Here is a 20981-nt window from a genome sequence, read left to right as displayed (position 1 = left end):
GGCAATTTACAGCCTGTGGAAAGCAAGCACAATACAACACATGCACAGAGACTGGCAGACAATTGCACTGCTTTATTTCGAGGCCTACCTTCAGATTCGAGAGCTGGCCGAAAGTCTTGGCGCAAACGTTGCATTCATACTTAATCTTGCCATTCTGCTTCTTCAAGGGGTAGGGAAGTGTCTTGTAGCCAGTCATGTTTCTCTTGTTCTTAATGAGATTCATGGCTTCATCACTGCTGGGGGCTGCCATCGCTGCTGAGGTAGCTTTGGGCTGCACCACGTGCTCTGACGTGGCAGCTGTGCCAGCAGTCGGGGACCCACTGGTGGGGCTGCACGTCTTGTCCTTCATGCTGGCGGCGGCCCCGGTGAGGGAGAAGGCACTGTGGGGCGCCGGGACAAGCACCTCTCTGGGATGTTCGGGCTGAAGCAACCTCCGGGCTCCTTCGGAGGGCAGTGAGCTCGGGAGAGTGGCCGGGTTGAGCATGGGGTGAGGCAGGCTGCCTCCCCCAAGGAGGTTACTGTAGACAGGGTACAGCCTTGGGAAGAGGCCAAAGTTGTTGATTCCGTTGATGTTGCCCACGGTGCTCAGGCCATTGCAGTTCATGCCATAGGGGGGTAAGAGGAACTTGGGGTAGTGAGCGTTATAGGAGGGGATGAAGGCTGATGGGAGGTGCGGGGGCGGCGCGTAGCCGGGGTAAGAGCCCAGACCTTCAGTGCCATAGGGAGTGTTCAAGTAGGTGTAAGAGTCCCGGTGCTCTTGAAAGCCAGGAGCCAGGGGCGACATCGTGTTCCCCGGGCTGCTGTGAGGGCTGGAGCTTTTGAGGCTCTGGTCGGGGCTGCTTCTTGCTGAGGGACTGGGCGTTGTGGAGGATGGAATGGGCGAGTGAGTGATGTAAGTCGGCCTCTCCATCCCATAGGCCAGGGAAGCTTTCAGAAAGTCTTCCGGTAGAGGGGCCCGGATCGGGTAGACCACCCGAGGGTAGAAGGGCATTTCGGGGCTCCCATTTTTTCTGAAGTCATCCATGTCCTTTTCTGAAGTGAGGGGTGAAATGTTGGAACGGTAGAAGTCCTTTCCTTTGGAAGGGTTGGAGTCCAATTTTAGGATCTCTTTCACGCTGTACTCTCTCTTTGGGACACTCTTTGGGCAAAGTTCATTTTTCTCAGTGCTCTGCTGCTTTGGATGGCTCTGTGTTTGTGCTGAAATAAAGAAGGGCGGTTACTCAGAGGGATATAGAGAACTGAAGTGAAATTGCCGAAGTTGCTCCCTCTTTGAGAAAACCTGAGCCCCAGCTGGCCACAGCGAGAGACACCTGGCTTCTCAACAGCCTCTCTTTCTAGAGGGCTCGGGGCCACTCACTCAAAAACACTGCTCCATTTGCTTCTCAGCAAGACGGGGACAATGGCAGCGTCGATCAAACAAATAGCAACGTTTGGACTCTTTTGTTTCCACTGGTAAAAACCTTATGCTAGAAAAGTGCTGTTCAAGCTAGAACAGGAGTGCTTCCATTAAATTGGGGCGGAAAAATAGTGGGGTGGGGGTTCATAAAAGTCATGCTGATGTTCACAGTTTACCTAAAGGAAATTAGCACACTGTGCAAGCTAGATGTGAAAGATTAAGACTCATTTCAAGTAATAAGCAGTCATCAATTTTGGCCTCGATTCTTGTTTAATACGAATTTGATAAAACCCTACTCATACTGCCTGTGCCAAACAGGCAGATTAACAACGTGGATGCCACCCCTTCCCCCCGATTTGGTGACAACACAAGAATTTCTCCAAGCCTTTGTCTGGTCTAACCAGGCTCCCAGCAATGCTGTCCCCTGGAATCACAAGGTGTGACACAGTCATCTCTGCCAAACCACAACAGGCCCTTCCCAAGCCAGTTCAATTACTTAGAGCACCAAAGAAAACAGCCCACGAAGATGAAAGCATTTAGTCCAAAAGACGGCATATATTATTACTCGGTAAATATACTATTTAGGAAAAGCAGCAAAGAGGACAGCTCCAGGCTCTCCAGGCCATCGCCAGCCCTGCCTCTCCAAATACAGAGAACAAAAGATGCCTTCAGGAAAACACCGGTCAGAGCAGGGAAAGCCCAAAAATCCCGGCTCAGCCTTCCCTGGCAATCAAAAGCAAAACACACTGCTTGGACGGAGCCCTGGTTACTGGAGGGCAATCACTCCAACCGCAGCACCTGCCCGAGGAGGAGGAGCAGGTTGAAGACATCCCGGTCGGTGTGCGTAGACACCACGAGAGGCAGGAGAGCTCTCGGTCTCAGCATTAGAAGAGGACCAGCTCGGGGGATCATGCTGAAGCCTCTGTAAAAGTATCATCTGTCATCTTAAAAAAATGTACCTGCATGATTTAACTGAGAAAGAACTCCAGGCTTGATATCTGATAGGTCTAGAAAGGAACCCTGTGGAACTCCAAATTCTGAACTCTTCAAACCTATTCTCTAGGCTGACACAGGCTTGAGGGATTTGATTCCAGTTGGAGAGCCCCTCAGAGAATGTTATCTCCTGCTGGCCGTTATCAGTTACTCCCGGGTGAGCCAGCAGCCCCAGAATAAACACGGCCAAGACACTATCAGGGAAGATGCTGATGGGGGCAGTGATGGAAGGCTTGTTGAGGGAGAGAGATTTCTGAAGCCATTAAACCAAAATAAATATCCCCTTATCAGGCCAATATCAGTCTTTCAGTGAGGCCCAGCAGGCAGGAAGTTCAAATTGTCACTTTTGTTTTTTAAAGCTGAAATGGTAAAGAGAGAGACAGCTAAGTTGGAAAACTGATAGGCAAGGCATCTCACAGCCAGAGGAAGGAATTTTACGGAGGTGAAAAAGAATGATTTGGAGGCATCCACAGAGGCCCACATTAAAAAAAAAAAAATCAGATGTCTCTCTAATAAAATGAAAATACACAAACGTCACCGTCATAACTTTCTGCCATTTTTATGTGGCAAATTACACTGAAGTCTCATAATTTTTCCTGCGGCTTCAACACTCCCTTGGTTCTAAAATTCACCAAATTAAAGCCATAAGCAAAAAGTTTTAAGTCCATCCACAGCACTGTCCCTCCTAGTTCTTTGGGTGTCCTTACTAAGCACCTCAATAATTCGAGTATTAAACTGAAACAAAGTTAATGATTGGGCCAACAAAGGAGAAAGTCAGAATTTATAATTTTCTACACAAAGTACTTATTTAGCACAGTGCCCGACATATCATAAATCCACAATAAATGTTTGCTATCTCTTATGCCTTCATAAAAATAAATTTATATCTTGTTCCAAGACAACATCCGGGAGAAACGTTAGCCCCACTAAGATGTTCTAAGGTGGAAATCATGGAGTCTATCTGAAGGTACATTTTAAAAAACCATCCTTCAGCAGCTGAGTAATCAGTGGAGCTGGTGTCATTTCTGACTCTCCCACTCAGCTGCAGCTTGAGTTAACATGAAAAAGAAAATCAAGATCTGTTTTTGTTCTTAAATCTTAAATGGCTGTAGGCGGACGGAGTCATTTCAAGAGTGAACTGCTTCTGAAGGCTCTGAATGGCTTAATTATGCCGACTCACATTTTCGATCTATAATAAGAACCCCCAAGACTACAAGAAAGAACCTAGAAGTTCTGCAGTAGGCAAAACAAAGTCTGTTTTCAACTGAAACTGAGAAAGCAGATTAACATTTAGAAGTCTATAATTTGGTCAACTGTTTTCTAGATGGGCTAGTTAGATAGAAAAAAAATTACCAAAAAACTTGGTGGGGTAGGAGTTAAACATAATAGCTCCTACTCCTTTTCTTTTGTTTAAAAAAAAACCCCAATTTGTGATTTCTGGCTACTTATTTTGCTTTGCCTCAGTTTACTTTGAAGCTCTTCTCCTCAAAACTCTGCCTATGGAACCATCACTACCATTAGAAGCCCTCCAGGAGGTTCTGACACAAACCTCTGTTGTGCTTGAAGCGTAGAAACCTAACACAACTCATTTGAAGACACAATCTACCTATTAGGCCTGATGAAACAGTGGAAATTTTCCTGATCAGAGTCTCAATCATCAGTTACCACACCTAAGACAACTGGTTTCACAATCGGCAGCAGGAGTCTTGGCTTAAGGTGACTGGTTATTGTTAACTCTCATTCTTTACTATGAATACTGGACAATGCAAGAGTACCTAAAAATGTTAAGCCACCATTTAGAAAAAATTCCGCATAAGCAAAAAGGGACATTTGAAGGAACAAAGGTGTCATTTCACAATAGATATGCAAGTTGCTTCTGAACACAAAGAAGAAGCACTTGAATCTTAAAATACTGTGCACAGCCTCTAGTCAGGGGAAAAAAAAGGCGAGGCCTTTAAAACCTTTCTTTGATTGGCAGAGGGTGAGGGAAGTATAGAAAAAGCTTCTTCGTGGTTGGTGCAAAGTCGTTGGGATGGGTCACCTCAACCCCAGACCAAATGGAGTTACTGTTTAAAAAAAAAAATCAAAGACTTGCTCTGAATCCATGAGTGATTAAAGTCAAGGAATGCAAGGAGACGCTCCAGAGGAAGTGAGTCTTCCTACGAGATGCCCTGCTGTAAGTTGTCTTTTACCACCAGGCCCTGAGCACTGGCCTGGCACATACAGATGGTGGAACAGCTGAATGGCTCCTGGGATTCTTGGCACTAGAGATATGACACAGACTCTTGGGGGCACTGAAGAGATGAGGAAAAAGAACCACCACTTTTGGCCAGGTCCTGATTATACCCAGTGGGCTCATGTAGGAAGACAGTTTGTTTCCAAACATTCCAAGACTTCTTCCTGAAGCTCAGGGTACACTGCCTGTGTGTGTGTGTGTGTCTCAGTGTGTGCGTGTAAGGACCACGAACACAAATTTAAAAGGTGATCCTATGGGGGAGGTCCTTAAGCTTTTGTAGCCCCAGCTTTTCAGAAGACTACAAATACAGTCTCAATCATGGGGAGATCAGGTAAACTGGATGGTGTGGGATGAGCACCACAGAGCTGTAGAGTTGATTATACCTACCCAACGAAGATAAGCAACTGGTTTGTTAATTGGTCCTAAAGTTTAAATTAAAATTCCAATTTATGTTATTATTAACACTCATTCCAAATGTCTCAAAGGTGAAACCGTGAACTAAAACAATTTAGCCTTCAGATGAAGCAAATGGGACCACACATCAATGACTGATGAATCTGGGTAAAGAATATCTAGGAATTCTTAGTACTATTCCTGCAACATCTCAAGTTCGAAATATTAAAACAAAAAGTTACAAAAACTTCAGCATTTAGGTGCCGAAATGTTTAAGCCAAAAGGAGCTAATTTTTAAAACTGCTTTAAAACTTAGCAGGCTGAGAACACACAACCATAGTTACAACAGGTTGGAATTTTCTGGTAATTCTTAAATCATTCACAGAGATCACTTGAGAATGACTAAAATGAAGTAGCCCTCTGCAGTGAGGTCACAACAGCAAGATTAACCAAACAAAAAAGTAAAAGCTTATAAAAACCTAAGGAACTAAGAATTTGTGCTGATAAACTGATAGGTGGCTATTGTAATACCAATCAGAAGATCAGATAATTAGGTTTTTACCATAAGGAAGGAAGCTAAGATATAAAATCTTTCGAGTTATCAATTTAGAATAATATTTGAAAAATTATAACTGCGAGTTTTTCTAGAATCAATCTCATATGTTCCACATCAGACCATAACTTGATAACCAAATGTGCATCTCTACAATATTTCAATGCACATTTTAAGACCAACAAATTACCACAAACAAGGCAGTTTGTGGTACACAACGAGGCAATGCTACACCTTGCATACTAGGCATGTCAGGACCAATCTCCTTTACACTCCTACCTTTCAGAAAGATTAGAATTGGACATATATTTCCTTCCTTTAACTTTCTGAATTAAATACTCAAGTAGCTCTTAAGATTTTTTAAATGATCGAGTTTCATAATAGGGAATAGGGACTAAAAAATTTTTTCCTCTTCCTAGTCTCTAGTTTAAGCCACCTACTGGGCCCAAACAGAGGAAGCCATATAATTAAACAACATGTTATTAGCTCATAGGGGCAGAACCGACATTACTGACATTTTTTATTTTTTTGTTCTGTAATCCACTTACTGAGATTCATCATTGTCAGCTCTCCAGGATAAGGGTAGTGAAGCCTTTCTGCAAAGTCCCGACAATACCACACAAGAAGCTCCTGGTTGGCAGGGATGGGCTTAATGGTGTAGAAGTAGATGTTCATCCCGTTCTGACACGCAGCCAGGTTTTGCTCCCGGGCAGAGTACGCGGGATTCACGTAGCGCATCCAGTTGCTCTTCTCCTCGTTAAAGCCATCGATGAAGTGGTGAAGCTCCCCTCTGGAATAGATCTGTCCAAAAGAGAAGACAGACGTGTCAAGGAAAGTCAGCCCCAAAGTGATGGAAAGCTTCCACAGCACCTCTAAGAATAAATACAGCAAGTACCCTGTGTGATTTCTGGTCCTCTGTTGCCTAGTTAGAAAAAGAATCAAATCAGATTAGCCGGAGTAGTCTTGAATCAGCAGAAATGAGGGCGGAAACAGGTGAGGTACACTTTGTCAGTTACCTTTTCCATTTCAGTTTTATCGTCTTTTCATGGGTGGGGGAAAACAACAGAAGAATGAAACACAAAATTTCATTTAAGGAGCTGCCTCTGTCAGATTAAACCACCGCAGAGTACTACTTTTGCTACAGCAAAGAATGGCAAACAGCGATGCTCCTGACTCCGGTTCTGATTATGCTGACTTTTAATGCTTTGAGTCACTGGGTAGAAGACCAAGACGAATGAGTACGTCAAACTGAGTCTCCACTTTTTCTATGGCCCCTGTACTTGCCGTTTCCTACACCCCCGCCCAAGGCTTCAACTATGCAAACATCCTCCACCCCCAAGCCTCCAAGTCCAGAAGTAACACTTGCTCATATGAATACTTGGAACCTTGCCTTTTTGTGGAAACACTGGGTGGGGCAAAGGTGAACTTCACCTGCCATAACAAAGTGAACACCAGGCCAGGAGCCAGAGTTTGACAGTCTGAGAAGTCACTTTTCCTCCCGATAAACAGGTTGGGCCTTGTGCTTTTCTTTCAAGCCAAAGGAGGGCAGAGGGAACCCTCTTATCTGTGAGGAGGTTGGCTAAAACACCACTCACAGAGCCATAGGCATGTGTTTTTGGAAAAAGAACAGGAAGAAACGATGCCGTTCTTTAAAGGCAACGCAAAATGAAGAATTCGGTTTGCCCTATAGTAATACCACTTCTGGTTAACAGATGCACTCAGACCACTCGGTAAAAAGGTGAGGTAAGAAGAGGAAAAATGAAAATACACATTCTTACTGAAACTACTTTATAAACAAACTCCTTCCCCTTCCACAGAAAGTTTCTTTCTCTCCCTCTTTTTAAGACATACCACCTTTTCTTCAGACTTAAGACATTTCCACATAATCAATACCTGGTTATCTGCAACTTGTGGTCTCCAAGTAGTAGGGCACTGTTCGTAGCAGAAATTTTGCTCTAACCGGACAGACAGAGGGTTATTGCTCTGTTCTCAGTCACATACTGACTACGTTAGTCTATAAATTGTTTCTGTCTTTCGCTCCAACGTTATCAGAAACGAAAAGGAACTCTGTCCCTTTAACACGAGCAGTAAACACCAGAATCACTTTCTTTTAAGAGTAACTTCCTGTAAATTGTGAAGGGGGAAATACATGTGGCTTCATCAAAGCAGCTTGTGAGAGCTTTTGCGGTGTGTTTTGTTAAGAGAAAATGGAACAAGGCTGGGTGAATTCTGCTATCAAGTTTGTTTACTCTGATGTGCAAACTTCCAGGAACATGGGGTTCCATCTCTCTTGCACTCTTCGCTGGGCGGAAACTGCTTTCTAAAGCTACGGGTATGTTGATTCCAGTCAGCCTTCCTCGGACTACAATTTACTGTATCCTCATTTAAAAACAGAAATGTTGATGCCATGAAGTCACACACGCGCACACCCACAAGAAAATAAAATGAGGCATACGTCAAATGAACACTGCTCCCTGTCACCTCACTGCATTTCCATCTATTATCAGGAAGATTCAAAACGTGCTGACTCATAGTACAGTTACAAGAAATGTCACTGGTTTCTCAACTTGAACGTCCCTTCTCTTCTTTGACTGTGTAATTTGCATGAAACTTTTTCTTTCCTCACAACAGATGTTCATATTCCTGCCAGCAAAATCAGGATGCTTTTAATAACACGTGGGAAGTTATCTCCTACAATATCCTTTGCATGTGAAAGACTGATTCAAATAAATCCTCCCAAGGAAAGTATTTCAGTTACTTATAGTGAATCTTTCATGAACCAGGGAACTGGGACAGAGATAGGAGGTTCTTAGGTATTTCTTGCCTTTTATCAAAATTATCATGCATTAATAAGACTTCCGCTGGATTGTCTTCATTCAGACCTCTGACTCCAAGAATTATACACGTCCATGGCTCATTTCTGAGAAGACTTCATTGGCAATAAATGCAAAAATGTACTCATTTACATTTTGCCCATTATAAGGCATGTAGTAAATATATTTTAAGCATGAGTAATTATTAATTAAAAAATTGTGAGCACACACAATTCTTAGTGAACAATTCTGAGTGGTCTCTTTTGCTTGGAAAACAGTAAAATAAATGCATAAAAACACAAATTTCCTGGATTATAAAAAAAAAAATCTTCTTTCTTAGGAACAGCTTCCGAATGATCCCCAAATAGAGGTCTTTTATAGAGATACTCGTCCAAAAGATATAAAGGTTCTAGGTAAATATTGGCCAAAGTAAGTATATCCAATTTTTATTGTTACCCTGCAGCTGTTTCTTAAAAGAATTCAAACAATGGCTCCCCAGTAGTCATGTACATTTTATGCAAGTATATACAAAAAAACTACTTTGAAATTTAGTAAAAGTATCTCTATTTTCTAATAAGGAAACTAAATATCCTAGAGAGATCCACAGGAAGATGGAAAGCAGTTGGATTTTTTTTTTCTGTTCCCTCCTAATTCAGGGTCTTTTACTCAAGGATTCTATCTAATTAGTTCACCTTTGAGGTCCTATCTAACCCTGATATTCCAAAGGAAATTGTATTAGCCAGACTTTTTGACCGGATGTTATAGGAAAGTGTATCATTCTTGCATGATCATAAGCATTTTCCTTCTGCTCTGGGAGTCACCTACATACTGTCAAATCCAATAGTTTTATGGTGCAGACACATTTAAATAGGACTAGTCCCATGGTCCATTTCTATTCCCCTAGCGCCATCTTCCAACCATCCTTCCTTAATGGCATTTATTTTCAAGATAATTCGTTTATGATTACTCTCCATTCAATTAAAGTTAACTCAGCAAGAAATCAAGAAGGGGCGAAATCTAAGGCTTGGTGACTCATTACTACTTCCTTGCAGAGATGCAAATGAGCCTTCCCTTGAAGCAAGCAGCAAACTGTTTCCTTTCATCACAAAGCTCTAATGAATTGCAAAAATTAAAATTCACATATAGTTCATATCTCTATCCCTAACCACCTACCCACGGCTGTGTTTCCAGGGCCAGACATTTAACCAGTTTCATCACACTTGCTTAGAATTCTCTGTGTCCATGGGGACCCTGAATACTTGTGGTGAGCCCCAGGACAGGTTGAAAAAGGAAGTAACCCAGAAACTCTAGCTCCACTTTTTTCCTTAATACGTAACTGAGTCTGGAAAATTTTTCCCTACTTACCCGCCAAAAATATTTCCTGTTGGCGTTCTTGGGAACTGTATCATTGGTGTAGATTTCACCTATTAGAGGTCCAAAACGGGTTCCCTTTGGTATATATTCTTTACTCACCACTCCAATAACCTAAAAGGGGTAAAACATATGAAACAATTACTTCAGCTGTAAGATATTAACCAATCTTTTTATTTCAATGAATTGAATTTTCAAGGTAATTCAACCAACGATGACGAAATTATGATATGGAAAGCAGACATTAATGGTGCCTACATAATTAACAAAGAGCTTCACCATAAGGAAGACCATCTTTTAAACTCCCAGATCATGAGCAAATACTCAACCAGGCATTAAAATAGTCTAGAGGATTATTCTCCAGTGACCGAGGGTCCTTTATTTTTATTACTACTTTTTATGCTAGAAGAACAGAGAGGGTAACCATTTTGTTTTAGAATGAGAATCAGATAGGGCAGAATTAGACGGTCAAGATTAGACCTTTTCAGCCTGCTCCTAGGTTCCTATTTCTCCTTCTCCCTCAAACCATAAACAGTGTGCTTGAGGGGAATAAAACAGTTTTAACCTCAGAAACCAAAATACTCTTTGGTTGTTCCACAAAGGCCTAAGGAACCAGAAAACAAATACATTATTATATTTTTTTCATTCCAGATGAGGCTTTTTTTTTTTCATAGTTTGTACATTCTCTTTAATAAAAAAAGATCTTCCAAGTAACTCTGTTCTTCTCTAGTATCTTCTACTCAACAGTGGTCAAAAGTCCTCCTTTGAAATGAAATTTATACTGAGGAGAGCTCTGGGTTCGGAGGGTTGTGGGTTCCAAGATCTGAGGAACGACCTTCTCAGACTGAATGTATCACACAGTCTGACTTTTTAGGGCTGTGCTAAAGAAACATGTTAACTATGCCGGTTCCTCCTTGATCGTAAATTTCTTTAAGGGGGTGAAAAAAATCACCAACCACGAATCAGGAAGCAATTCATCACTATTCAGAACTCCTCTGTAAGGAGTCCTTTAACAACATTTTGCAGTTACAGTTTTGTTTTGGCTTTTATTCACTCACTTTCCCATTTTTATATTCTTCTCATCCAAAACAGCCTATGAATTACTTACTGAATACCTTACTGAAACGGACCAACAGGGGAGGTAAAAGATAATATTTATTTCCAGTTTTTATTATCCCTGGTGGCTCCTGTATAATTGTGTACCTGAAATGGCAGGCCTAAATATATGAATCAATAAATATCCACAGCGGAATCCAAGATTTTGGTTATGACATACGCTGATACCTTGATACCTATGATACACTGATACCTCATTAAATCTCATCAAAAATTTAAACCTCTGTTTAAATGGATATGGACTAAGCACACCTACATGGCTGTGACAGACCAGTCTTTCTCATGTACATTTCTTATCAATGATTTTTTTTTAACAATTTAGTATTCAACATACAAGCCAATGGAGCATACCCAGACTGGAAAGACAGAAAAAAAGAAAATTTCCTACACCTAACATAAGTTGAAACAAGGTTGGTGAGCTAGAGTGTTATTTTTGGTCCTTTATGAATTTCTGGCAGAAAGCTGAAAAAAGCAGATGTTCATTTCATCCTCCTCCTCTGCGTTCATTTACATCTATCTGCCCTTTCAATAACAGTTTGTCGTTATTGGTATTTGTTGGCAGTACAACTAGTGGGGACAGGCGTACCTCAGAACAGTCTTGAGATAAAAATAGATACTAAAGCTTAAGTAGACTTACTGATTCAGAGGCTCATTGCTTATGCTACATTATTGAACCTAATTAATTTGAAAAATTCATGGAATTGAATTTCCATGGAATTCTATGACACAAATCATTTGGCATTCATATTTGACTGATTATTCCATACCTTTAAAATGACAAACAGGAAAAACAAATAATGTCATTTGTTGGTGAGCCAATAATTAGCAGTTGATATTTTCAACATATCCACTTTAAAGCACTAATTTTAAGAAAGGTACTCAACTGGTTCATCAACTTTTGTGTTAAATTATAGTCTCTTGCAGACAGTGACTTGGGAGTCAGAGCTTGATTACCAACAGGTAGCATTACATTGAGGTCAGGCTTTTCTTCTGAATAGCCATTCTTTCAACCCACGGGCCTCTTGGTTTTCAGCTATCAATCTTACACTAAGGAAGCACATAATATTTTCTTAGGGCCAAAAAGAAGTCAACTAGAATCTTGTTCCTACAAAGGAATTTACAGAAGACATAAGCCACCCAACACCTATCTGAGCACAACCATGGGCCAGTCACTGGGGAAGCTATAAGGCAGTATTGGAAGTAGATCTTGCCATCTATCACCTTAGAAATGCAATTCAGCAGGCAAGACAGGAGAACAGTTAAAAAGAAGAGGGTCTGTGGTGGAAGACAGGTCTATGAAAAACCTCAAGCCCCAAACAAATAGAAGAGCCTCAATATTAGATTATCTTTACAAAGGGGACAGAATCCTAATATTTTAAGTTTCTATTACACACAGAGCTATAGGGTACATATAAATTCACACATATAGATAAATAGAGACACAAAATCATACAATTTTGAGGTTGGAAGGAATTGCGTAGCTTATATGCCATCTATATCCATTCTCAGTCCACACTCTAATACACACAATCAACACCTTCATCTCAAATCCATGTCTGAGACATTATTTAAAGAGGACATAAGAGGTGCAACGTTAAGATTACCGTGCTCAGCCAGGTAACTGTGGAGGGGGGTAGGAACCAGGGTTGTTTTCAATGGAAAGTGAAGACCAAGTCATAGTTCTCCCTCTGGCCCTGGAAAGACCCAGACGGGAATCTTAGCCAACAACGTTCTCTCCTCAGAGCAAGCACATGATACAGAGGAGCCTGGCGTGTGCCTTGAATTTCGCAGTGCTAAAAAGACGAATTAAGAACGTGTTCACCTCGCTCAGGAAGGAAACTTCACTGGAACTGACCAGGGTCCTAAAGAATTACTGCTGGGGACAGGCTGCTGTGTGCCTTCCATAAACCTATCAGCGAGAGGACGCTGGCCTCAACACTTCCTTGCCCCCAGAAGTTCTTCAACGCTGTGCGTTATGTGGGAAGCCGACCCTTCCGCCACTTGGGCAGATCTGTCTCTGTCACTGCCTCAGTTACAGAACACACCCTGATGTCTGTGGCTTCCAGACAAAAAACGGGGCTTGTTTTCCATTTTACAAAATGAAGATTTCACGACTTAGGATGAGTTGAGTGGGGCTGCTGAATGAAAGTCTGCTAGCAAGGAGAATATAAGTGTTTTTTTTTATTTTTTAAGCAAATTCCTCCTTTAGGGAGTACTATACAAAGAGACACACACAGCAGTGGGTTTTAAGCAGAAACATCATTCAGGTCTAAATGTGGTACGACCATCCTTATCCCAAATTACATTAAGATCATTTTAATTACTAGCTATCTCTCCCCCTCCTCGAGTCTCCCCCCCACAAAATGACTCACTCGATTAAAATTCTATTTTGAATATAAGGATATTTGCATTGAGATAACTAGAACTCTGTGGTGGACCAAGACTTCAGCCTGTAATTCACCCCAATTTTAAAAAAGGGGGTGGAGTGAATGGAGACATTTTTGGATGGTTTCCTCCTTAATTATCTTTATATTAAAGGAAACGTGGTAATACCTCGGTACATTGTCTCCCAAATAAAAGGCAGTATGAAGAAGAGGGAATTGCATGTTATGGAGAGATACTTTTTACAAATGGCTTGAGATAATAATGGACTTCAATCAAAATGGATGCTGAGTGAGTGGCCATCATGGGCCTGATGTTTATCACCGCACAACTTTGGAGGTCAGACTCACAGCACCACAGTGCCTTTGAATGCAAGCAACCTCAGTACAGGCTACTAAAATATAAATGTTTAAATTGATCTTTCTGTATTCAAGTATTCATAGAAAATTATTTCAGGAGGACAAGGGGAAAATCCCCCTAGAAGAATAACCCATCAGTTAAAAAAGTTTTAAAAGTTTTGAATAGTATGTCTATATTTGGTTTGAGTTCTGGAAATAGGAAGTAAGAACAGCCTCATAAAAGGTACAGAACGGTTCTAAACTAAATCTAAAAATGAGGGTCAAGATCAGAAATATGGTTTGTATGTTTTGTTTTTAAACCAAAAAAAAAAAAGGTGCTGACACATAGCACAAATTCATAATGAAAAATGGTCTTGTTAAAAAAAAATCCCCAAGTATGTCAGCACAACAGTACATAATGTAACCTCTTCTGCTACTTAAATGAACACATTTAAAGGAGGGCGAGATAAATCAGTCAGATAAAAACTACATGTAGAAAGGCTTTTTTTCCTATTTCCACAGCTCGTGGGACTGAAAGGGCCAACTGAACAATGATAATGTAAACATTTCATCAATCCTAAAGGTGTCTGTTCTAGAACTGGTTTGCAGCTATCTCAATGGCTCAATCCCACAATCCTCTTTCACCACCTCAAGGGAGCTGTCCTTTCCCAAAGTTCAAAAAGGAAGAAGGGAGAAACAGAAAAACAGGTACAAATTCCAGAGTAAGCTTAAGACAGTATCACATTTAAGTTGGTTTCCTCGTTGCTTCTATGATTAGGGACTGAAGATGTACTTTTTATTCAAGTGTTTCAGTTAAATAAAACATGGGAACATAAACTAAGAGAACCCTGATTTCTCATTAGGTTCGTTTTGAAAGACCCTCTTTGGGAATACAGGTGCTGTGAGTTTTCTGGGTGCCGAACATACTGAAATAGGGAGTTACACGTGCAGAGGAAAAACACCAAGCAAGCTTAATGAAGGATCGGTCTGAAACATGTTAAGGCGATACATAAAACCACAGTGACACCAAGAGGGGCCAGTGTGGCACAATCAAGCAGCACTGGCTGGGAAAGTCAGAAGGACTTTGCTCCAAGTCTGGGCTCCGGCTCTAACTATGCACCTCAAGTAAGTGACTATCTTTCTGAACCCTGGCCCAAGTGATTTAAGGGCATTAGCTGATTTAGTTATGATTTTAAGTAGAATGATGGAAACTGAAAAACTTAAGCTAAGAGCTGAACTAAGGATAAGATCATTATAGAATTAAAAGGCAAAGATGACCCACAGAATGGAGGGCTTTATTTCAGTCCCAATGGGCTGGACAGGGCAACACAGCACAAACGAATCCTGGGAACAGCCCAGTATTCGGTCAAATCTGATATATGAAAAAACACACTACACCTTTTAAAGCCACAGCCAAACCTTAAATACCCAAACAAATCCTACATTGATTCCACGGGCCACATATTAAGAGACTTTTCATTGAGAAGAGTGTTACTTTCAGCGAGAGGTATAATTAAGGTTGACCTCTGGGGTTAAATTTTTGGTAATGTTCATGTACAACTGCATTTAAATTTTGCTCTTTATAAAATCTGCCTCCACTCTCCCAGCAGGGGGAAAAAAAAGGTTGAGCTTTAATGAAACTCAAAGCAGAGTTGCTCTGCTTTCTGCTAATTTCAGACAGCTGAGTCTCTCCTCAACCAAAAACACTGAACTCAGACACACAAACAGGAAAGAGACAAAGTATTTCCCAAACAGGCTCCTCAACTCCTTCAAATGCTGTTCCTTGGGGAAGGAGGAAAGCTATTTGACATGGCTGGAATGAACAGTCCCAGTATCGAATTATGGATCCCTATAGCCAATGATCCCCTTTCCACTACTTTCTGAAGGCAGTAATAGAATTGACAGTGACCTGTGGTAATGGTGTTGGTGGGAGTCTGTTGAGGGGTTGATTCCTTCAACTCAGCCCAGTAGTAGACAAGTAAGAGCAACTACAGTAGCTGAATTCTCAAAACAAGAGGGGATTCTGCAAGTTATTTCACAGCTAAACATCACGCCTCACTCTAATCATTATATAAAAGCGTAAACACAAATCCTTTGCTCATGCCAAGTTTGGGGTTTCAGCCCCTTTGAAACAACAAAGAGTGTACCCACTTCAGAGGCCAATAAGGAATCAGCCTGCCAGCCCAGCCAGAGCAAAGGAGCTGCCGTAGATAAACAGTGGTTAGCTCTGAAGTCATCCGGGCAGAGGACACTTTTACATGAACCTTTTCCTGATTTACACCATCATTTCAGTTCATAAACACGTCAAGGTTTTGAGAATAATTTTAGAAACCCAGCTAATAAAGCTGGCTCGTTAAAAAGAATAAAGCCATCTAACCACCAGAAGGAGACAAAAGAAACAGGAAAAACGTTTTTTCTAAGAAAAAGTTTCCTCTCTCAAAAGGGCCAGTGAGTCCAGAGTGGCCAGCGGCTTTCTGGGCCTTCTTGAAGCTCACTGACAATTTTGCCCACCCTATGCTGCAATTAGGCTTTTCCAAGATGTGTCAACTTGCAAAAGATTTAACTGTTTACTAATTAGTATGAAACAGTTGAGGGCTGGAGGAAATGAGAAGGGAGCGACTAAGGGAAAGAGAAAGCAATGAAAGAGATGAATTAAGTGATCGATTATTTACTGATACTTACAGATTCTCACAGATATACGAGGGCTCAAGGGCAAGTAGGGAGATTTGGCGGCAGATGCCAATCTTCCTCAGCAATAAACCAGAGGCTTACCTCTTTGCTGTTTGTGGCATATTTGAAAAGCAGATTCCTTGGTAAGGATGCTTCTGCCTGAACCGAAGTCCCTCTTTCAGCGCCAGAATCCCAGGGGTGGTCGTTCACAATGTATGTACACTTCTCTTCAAACTCAGCCTCCGTCCACAGGGTCATATCCGCGTCCTCCATGTCCATTTTCATGGTCCCCTCGGTCCCTTCTGCCAACTCGTGAAACCTCACAGCACTGGAGCTACACTTCGGGGCAGCCTGGAAGAGAAGGGAAGGCCTTTAATCCCCATTGTCCTGTGGCTCCCTTCGAGAGGCTATGACTAATACAGTAGTCTGAAGACTTGAAAAGCAGATGCAGAGTGCTTGGTACAGTTGAGTAAGAGCCAAAAGCCGTATAAAGAAGATTGCCTTGAAGAAGCAAGGTCTTAAAATGCTACTCTTAGTTAAAAAAAAAAAAAAAGTGTAGCAAATTCACTGGGGGAAAAAGGAAAAAAAACAACCACCTCCTAACAATCGCTGGCTTTACCTCTGACGGCAGAAAAATGTTGTGGGCGCTCTGTCCTATGTCCCAGATCGCCTGGGGTCATGGCCGCCAGACCCTCAGTGCTGTGGAAAAGCTGCCTCAGAAAAGTGTCACAAACAAGGAGAGGAAGAGGAAGGAGCTCTGTCTGCCTCTGAATGAAGCTAAAAATGGAAAGCGCGTGTGGTGCAGGAGCGGAACCCAGCCTGCCTTTTCCAAATGGGGAAGACTGAACTTTCCCACCAGCTCCCAACGCAAAACAACTTTCAAAACAACTCGCCCCCCCTCTGCTGCGCGCTCTCTTTTATCCTCTCGCATGGAAGACTGAAAAGGGTTGTATTCCTGCCAGCATCCCTGAGCTGCAGCTTTTCAGAAATCGTTTGGACCACAGGAAAAGGGGAGGAAAAATGGGTGAAAGGGGAAAACTCCCCGAAGATTCTTTGACTGGTGGGCATCTCACGCCAAATGGAAAAAGCAAAAACAAAACGCAAAACGTTTCAATAGAATTCCCTGGAGAGAATTCCTTTTAGGAGCCCTCGGCTACAAATAGCACTTTCCATTTAAATCTGAAAGTGGACATATTCCCAGAACTCACTGATGTGCTACAGTTTACTGTAACTAAAGTTATAACAAATACAGGAGACTCGGAGGACAAGCTCGGCTTCGACTTGAAAATTGATGAGGAGATTCCGGCAAATCTCCCCTCGCACGCAGGAAAAGTGCTTTCCAAAGAGAAAAAAAGGGAAACAGCTTCTGCAATGTTTTCTCATATAGATGTTTGATAAAAAGTAGGAACATGGGTATCATTCCTATGTAGGAACGTGTCCTCGTTAGAACGTAAACATAACGCTCTGTGGAAGTCCTTCAAGGCGGCTTTTACATTCTTCTATTTCTTCCCTAAATACGATGCTCTTTTAAAAAAAAGTCAGATGCAAAGTTGTCTTCCCTCAGTTACGATGTAAACAAACTTGCTTATTTTTATTGAGTTCCAACATGTAGAGTCACGATGCCAAATAAACGTTAAAATAAAACAAAATGTAAAAATGAAGCCAAGCCGGAGTAGTTATTTTGTTTGACGGGGGCGGGCGGGAGCCGCTACCGAAATTTCAATGAATTGACAATTATGCCTAGAACTGAAAGGGTTAATGATTCATAAGGAAAAAGTCTTATAATGTTTGACAGTTCTAAGTGCACTAAAGCAGAAGCATTTTTGGTTTCTACTGAGACTACGTTAGCAAAAAAAAAAAAAAAAAAAAAAGTTTTCAGATCAATTTCAGAATCAAAAACAAGATGAAGTTCCTTACCAAGGTCGTACCCACACGTTTTTCCAAGCAAATATCCAACATCTGAGATAAGTGTCGCTCATCCCTACACAGTCCGCATTTCCTCCGCGTTCCCCCGCGGGCTGAGGACTGACGCGCACCTCGGCGGTCCCTCCTCTCCTACGGCCGCCCGGGCGCCCGCGTCCCGGCTCTCGGCGGCGGCGGACAGGTGCTGCGCGCTGCTCTGCCTCTCCGCAACACTGGAGGGCCGAGTGTCACGGCTGCACTTTCAGTCTGTGTTAACCAGACCGGCGGCTCCTTTCCCCTCCCTGCAGAAGATTTCCCATTCGTCTGATTCACTCCTACCAGCTGCCTGAAGTGGGGGCGTGGCCACACCTGGACTCGGCGGAGCCGCGCAGAGCTCAGCCCAGGGCTTTCCCCCAGATTGCGAGCCGCCGAGAGCTTCCTCTCCCCGCACGAGAATTTCAACATTTACTTGGAATCTTCCTACTTCCCTTTGAAGGCACTTAACCTCAACGTTTACTCGGGCTGTATTGTATTCTAAATACTCCAGACCGCCCTCCTTCCTGCTGAGGCTTTCTAAGGGGGCGCATGTTCCTTAAATTAAGGGAAACCTAAAAATTACCTAAAAATTTTGTAGTTCTTCGGCTCAACTCCACAGTTACAGAATATACAACACTTAATTGAAAAAAGCAAGTGAGATTATTTTTGCATCGAATGTAATAAAATGTAACTGTTTAGTCCTCAAGCTATTGCCCATGAAATATGTTTTCACACACCAAAAGTTATAAGCTTCCATTTCGCCTGCTAGCTAAAATACATTCAAATTTGGCAGAACTAACTTCCCTCTTTCAACTATTTAGTAAATAGGGAATTAGGAAAAAGTTGTAATCCTACAGATTAAAATTTCTTTGCCTTTTCTCTCCTCCCCAAAACCCACAGCCAGACTTCCGAGGAGTGTGTAAGCAAAGTGCAGAGCATTAACCGTCTCACAGTTAAAAGGAATGTTGAACTGATCACTGCGAGTGGAAGGCAGACGGAGGCAGCAATTAGTGGGGCTCGTTCTGAGCCCTGTCGGGCTTTTCCTCCAGCCCCCGTCAGTCCTCTGTTGAAGGAAGGACATCCTGTGATGATGGCATACAATGTCCTGTTTGTTTATTATTAAGAGCGTGGACCTTGCATTCCTGCTTCTCATTACAAAACAAACCAGATGCTTTACTTCCTTCAATGGTCTTGTGCCTTCAGCAAGGAATCCTCTAATTCAGAGAAACAATGATGCAAAGGATCCATTTATAGCAAGCACCCCATTACAAGTACTGTTTAGGTCACTGAGACCCAAGTCTCCCACTTTTCCTGCTTGTTTTTAAAATCATCCGTCCTTCCACCTTAGGCTGCAATGCCTGTTCTAACATTTTAAGTACACGTGTGCATACACACCCACGTCCACACACACATGCCCCCGAGTCCACACACACAGTCCCAGCCTAATGATACCAACTTAGTCATACAATAAAGTGGACATTGGAGTATTTGTTTACAGGAAGAAATGAAACAAAGCAAAATAAAAGCCCAACTCCATCATAAAAATATGTCTATCTTTAAAATTTCTTTTCTTTCTTTTAGGAACTTTTCTAAAATCTTTTTGGGAGTGTGGGTGGGAGGCAAAAGATTATTTGCCAGGAAATGGCATTGGTGTCTAAAGTCCTTCCACCATCTCTGTAGCACAGAACAATTAAATTCCCACTAGGGGACATAAGTAACACACATTCACCACTTACTGCCTGGTGGCCTGTTATTGCACGTTATGCCAGAGGGGACACTAGCACCAAGAGGAAACCGGACTTTCAGTGGGTAGATGAGCTGGGGGTGTAAAACTGAATGAACAATTCCTAAAAGAGTGCTCAGAAAGCTCCAAGATGATAATTAAACAAGAGAAATCCAGGCTTCTTGAGAGGGTTTATTAACTGATGCTGAGTCAGCGCCACAATGGACAGAAAAACAATGTAGTCATACCGAAGGCCGGCCTGCTGTTCAAACAGTCTCGCCTGCAGATGTTAAAGAGTATTTCACTTCCCTTTTAGAATCAAACTCTGTTCTGAGGCCACATACACCATGCAAGGGCTGGTGAGTCAACCGTGATGGAGTAAGGGAATAGGCAAAAAGCTGGATATTTGAGGTGGGAAGAGGCTATTTCAAGCCAAATATTTACTTTAATGACTGGAAGATGCCAGTGAATCAACTCACTGTTAATTAATATCAGCCTGCACTCACCTTCAGAGGTGGTGACATGGGCTTTGAGTCTAGGGAAGACGCAGACTTCAAATACTAGTGTGGGGCTTAGCCAGGCAACCCTAAAATTAGTTCCAGGTGTTCTAGCTGAGCTGGAGAAGGCCACGAGTGGAACTTTAAGGAAATTTTGAGACACAGAGTGTTGGAATATAAAATCCTTCAAATGTTTGCTGCTTGTCTCAAAATGATATCAAAAACCACCCAACCACTTTCGTTGCAACTATAGCAGTCAAGGATAGGCAATAATATAATTCAATGTGAAAGATGCAAAAAAGAAAGACAAAAGAGAAAGCGGCAGCCCCCATAATAGGAAAAAGCATGTTCATAGAGTCATATTTAGGTATTGTCCAGCACAAAAATGTTAAAGGGGAAGAAGAGGGGGTGACCTTCTGAACTTCACTCGCCTGTTCTAGAAGCCTCCAGCATCGCATTTAGAATGCTGACTAAAGCAGGGAGACATTGGCATCGGTACAGCTGCGCAGAGAGCTCTCTGAGGCTGCCACTGTCTGGAATCTGAAGTCTCAAAATGTTTGTT

The 20981-nt window shown here is 42.1% G+C and overlaps 1 protein-coding gene across 3 annotated transcripts in view; it reads right to left on the bottom strand.

Annotated features, from left to right (window-relative positions):
• The window catches only part of PRDM1 (PR/SET domain 1), a 101390-nt gene that overhangs the window by 3870 nt on the left and 76539 nt on the right, over positions 1-20981 (bottom strand). For 2 of the 3 annotated variants that reach the window (XM_087443940.1, XM_087443941.1), the window contains exons 2-5: positions 16364-16612; positions 9750-9869; positions 6120-6372; positions 89-1197 (exon numbers count right to left, since the gene is read on the bottom strand). In XM_087443940.1, the coding sequence (XP_087300066.1) occupies positions 89-1197; positions 6120-6372; positions 9750-9869; positions 16364-16546 (1665 nt within the window). In that variant the 5' untranslated portion in view covers positions 16547-16612. Of the gene's footprint in view, positions 1-88; positions 1198-6119; positions 6373-9749; positions 9870-16363; positions 16613-18178; positions 18611-20981 lie in introns of those variants that run through there. The other variant, XM_004422166.3, reaches the window with a different exon arrangement.

Source organism: Ceratotherium simum, chromosome 19 (genome assembly GCF_057802395.1).
Source record: "Ceratotherium simum simum isolate JZ-2026a chromosome 19, ASM5780239v1, whole genome shotgun sequence".
Taxonomy (NCBI): domain Eukaryota; kingdom Metazoa; phylum Chordata; class Mammalia; order Perissodactyla; family Rhinocerotidae; genus Ceratotherium; species Ceratotherium simum.
Note: the sequence above shows the minus strand (reverse complement) of the source record. Positions and strands in the feature narration are given on the sequence as shown.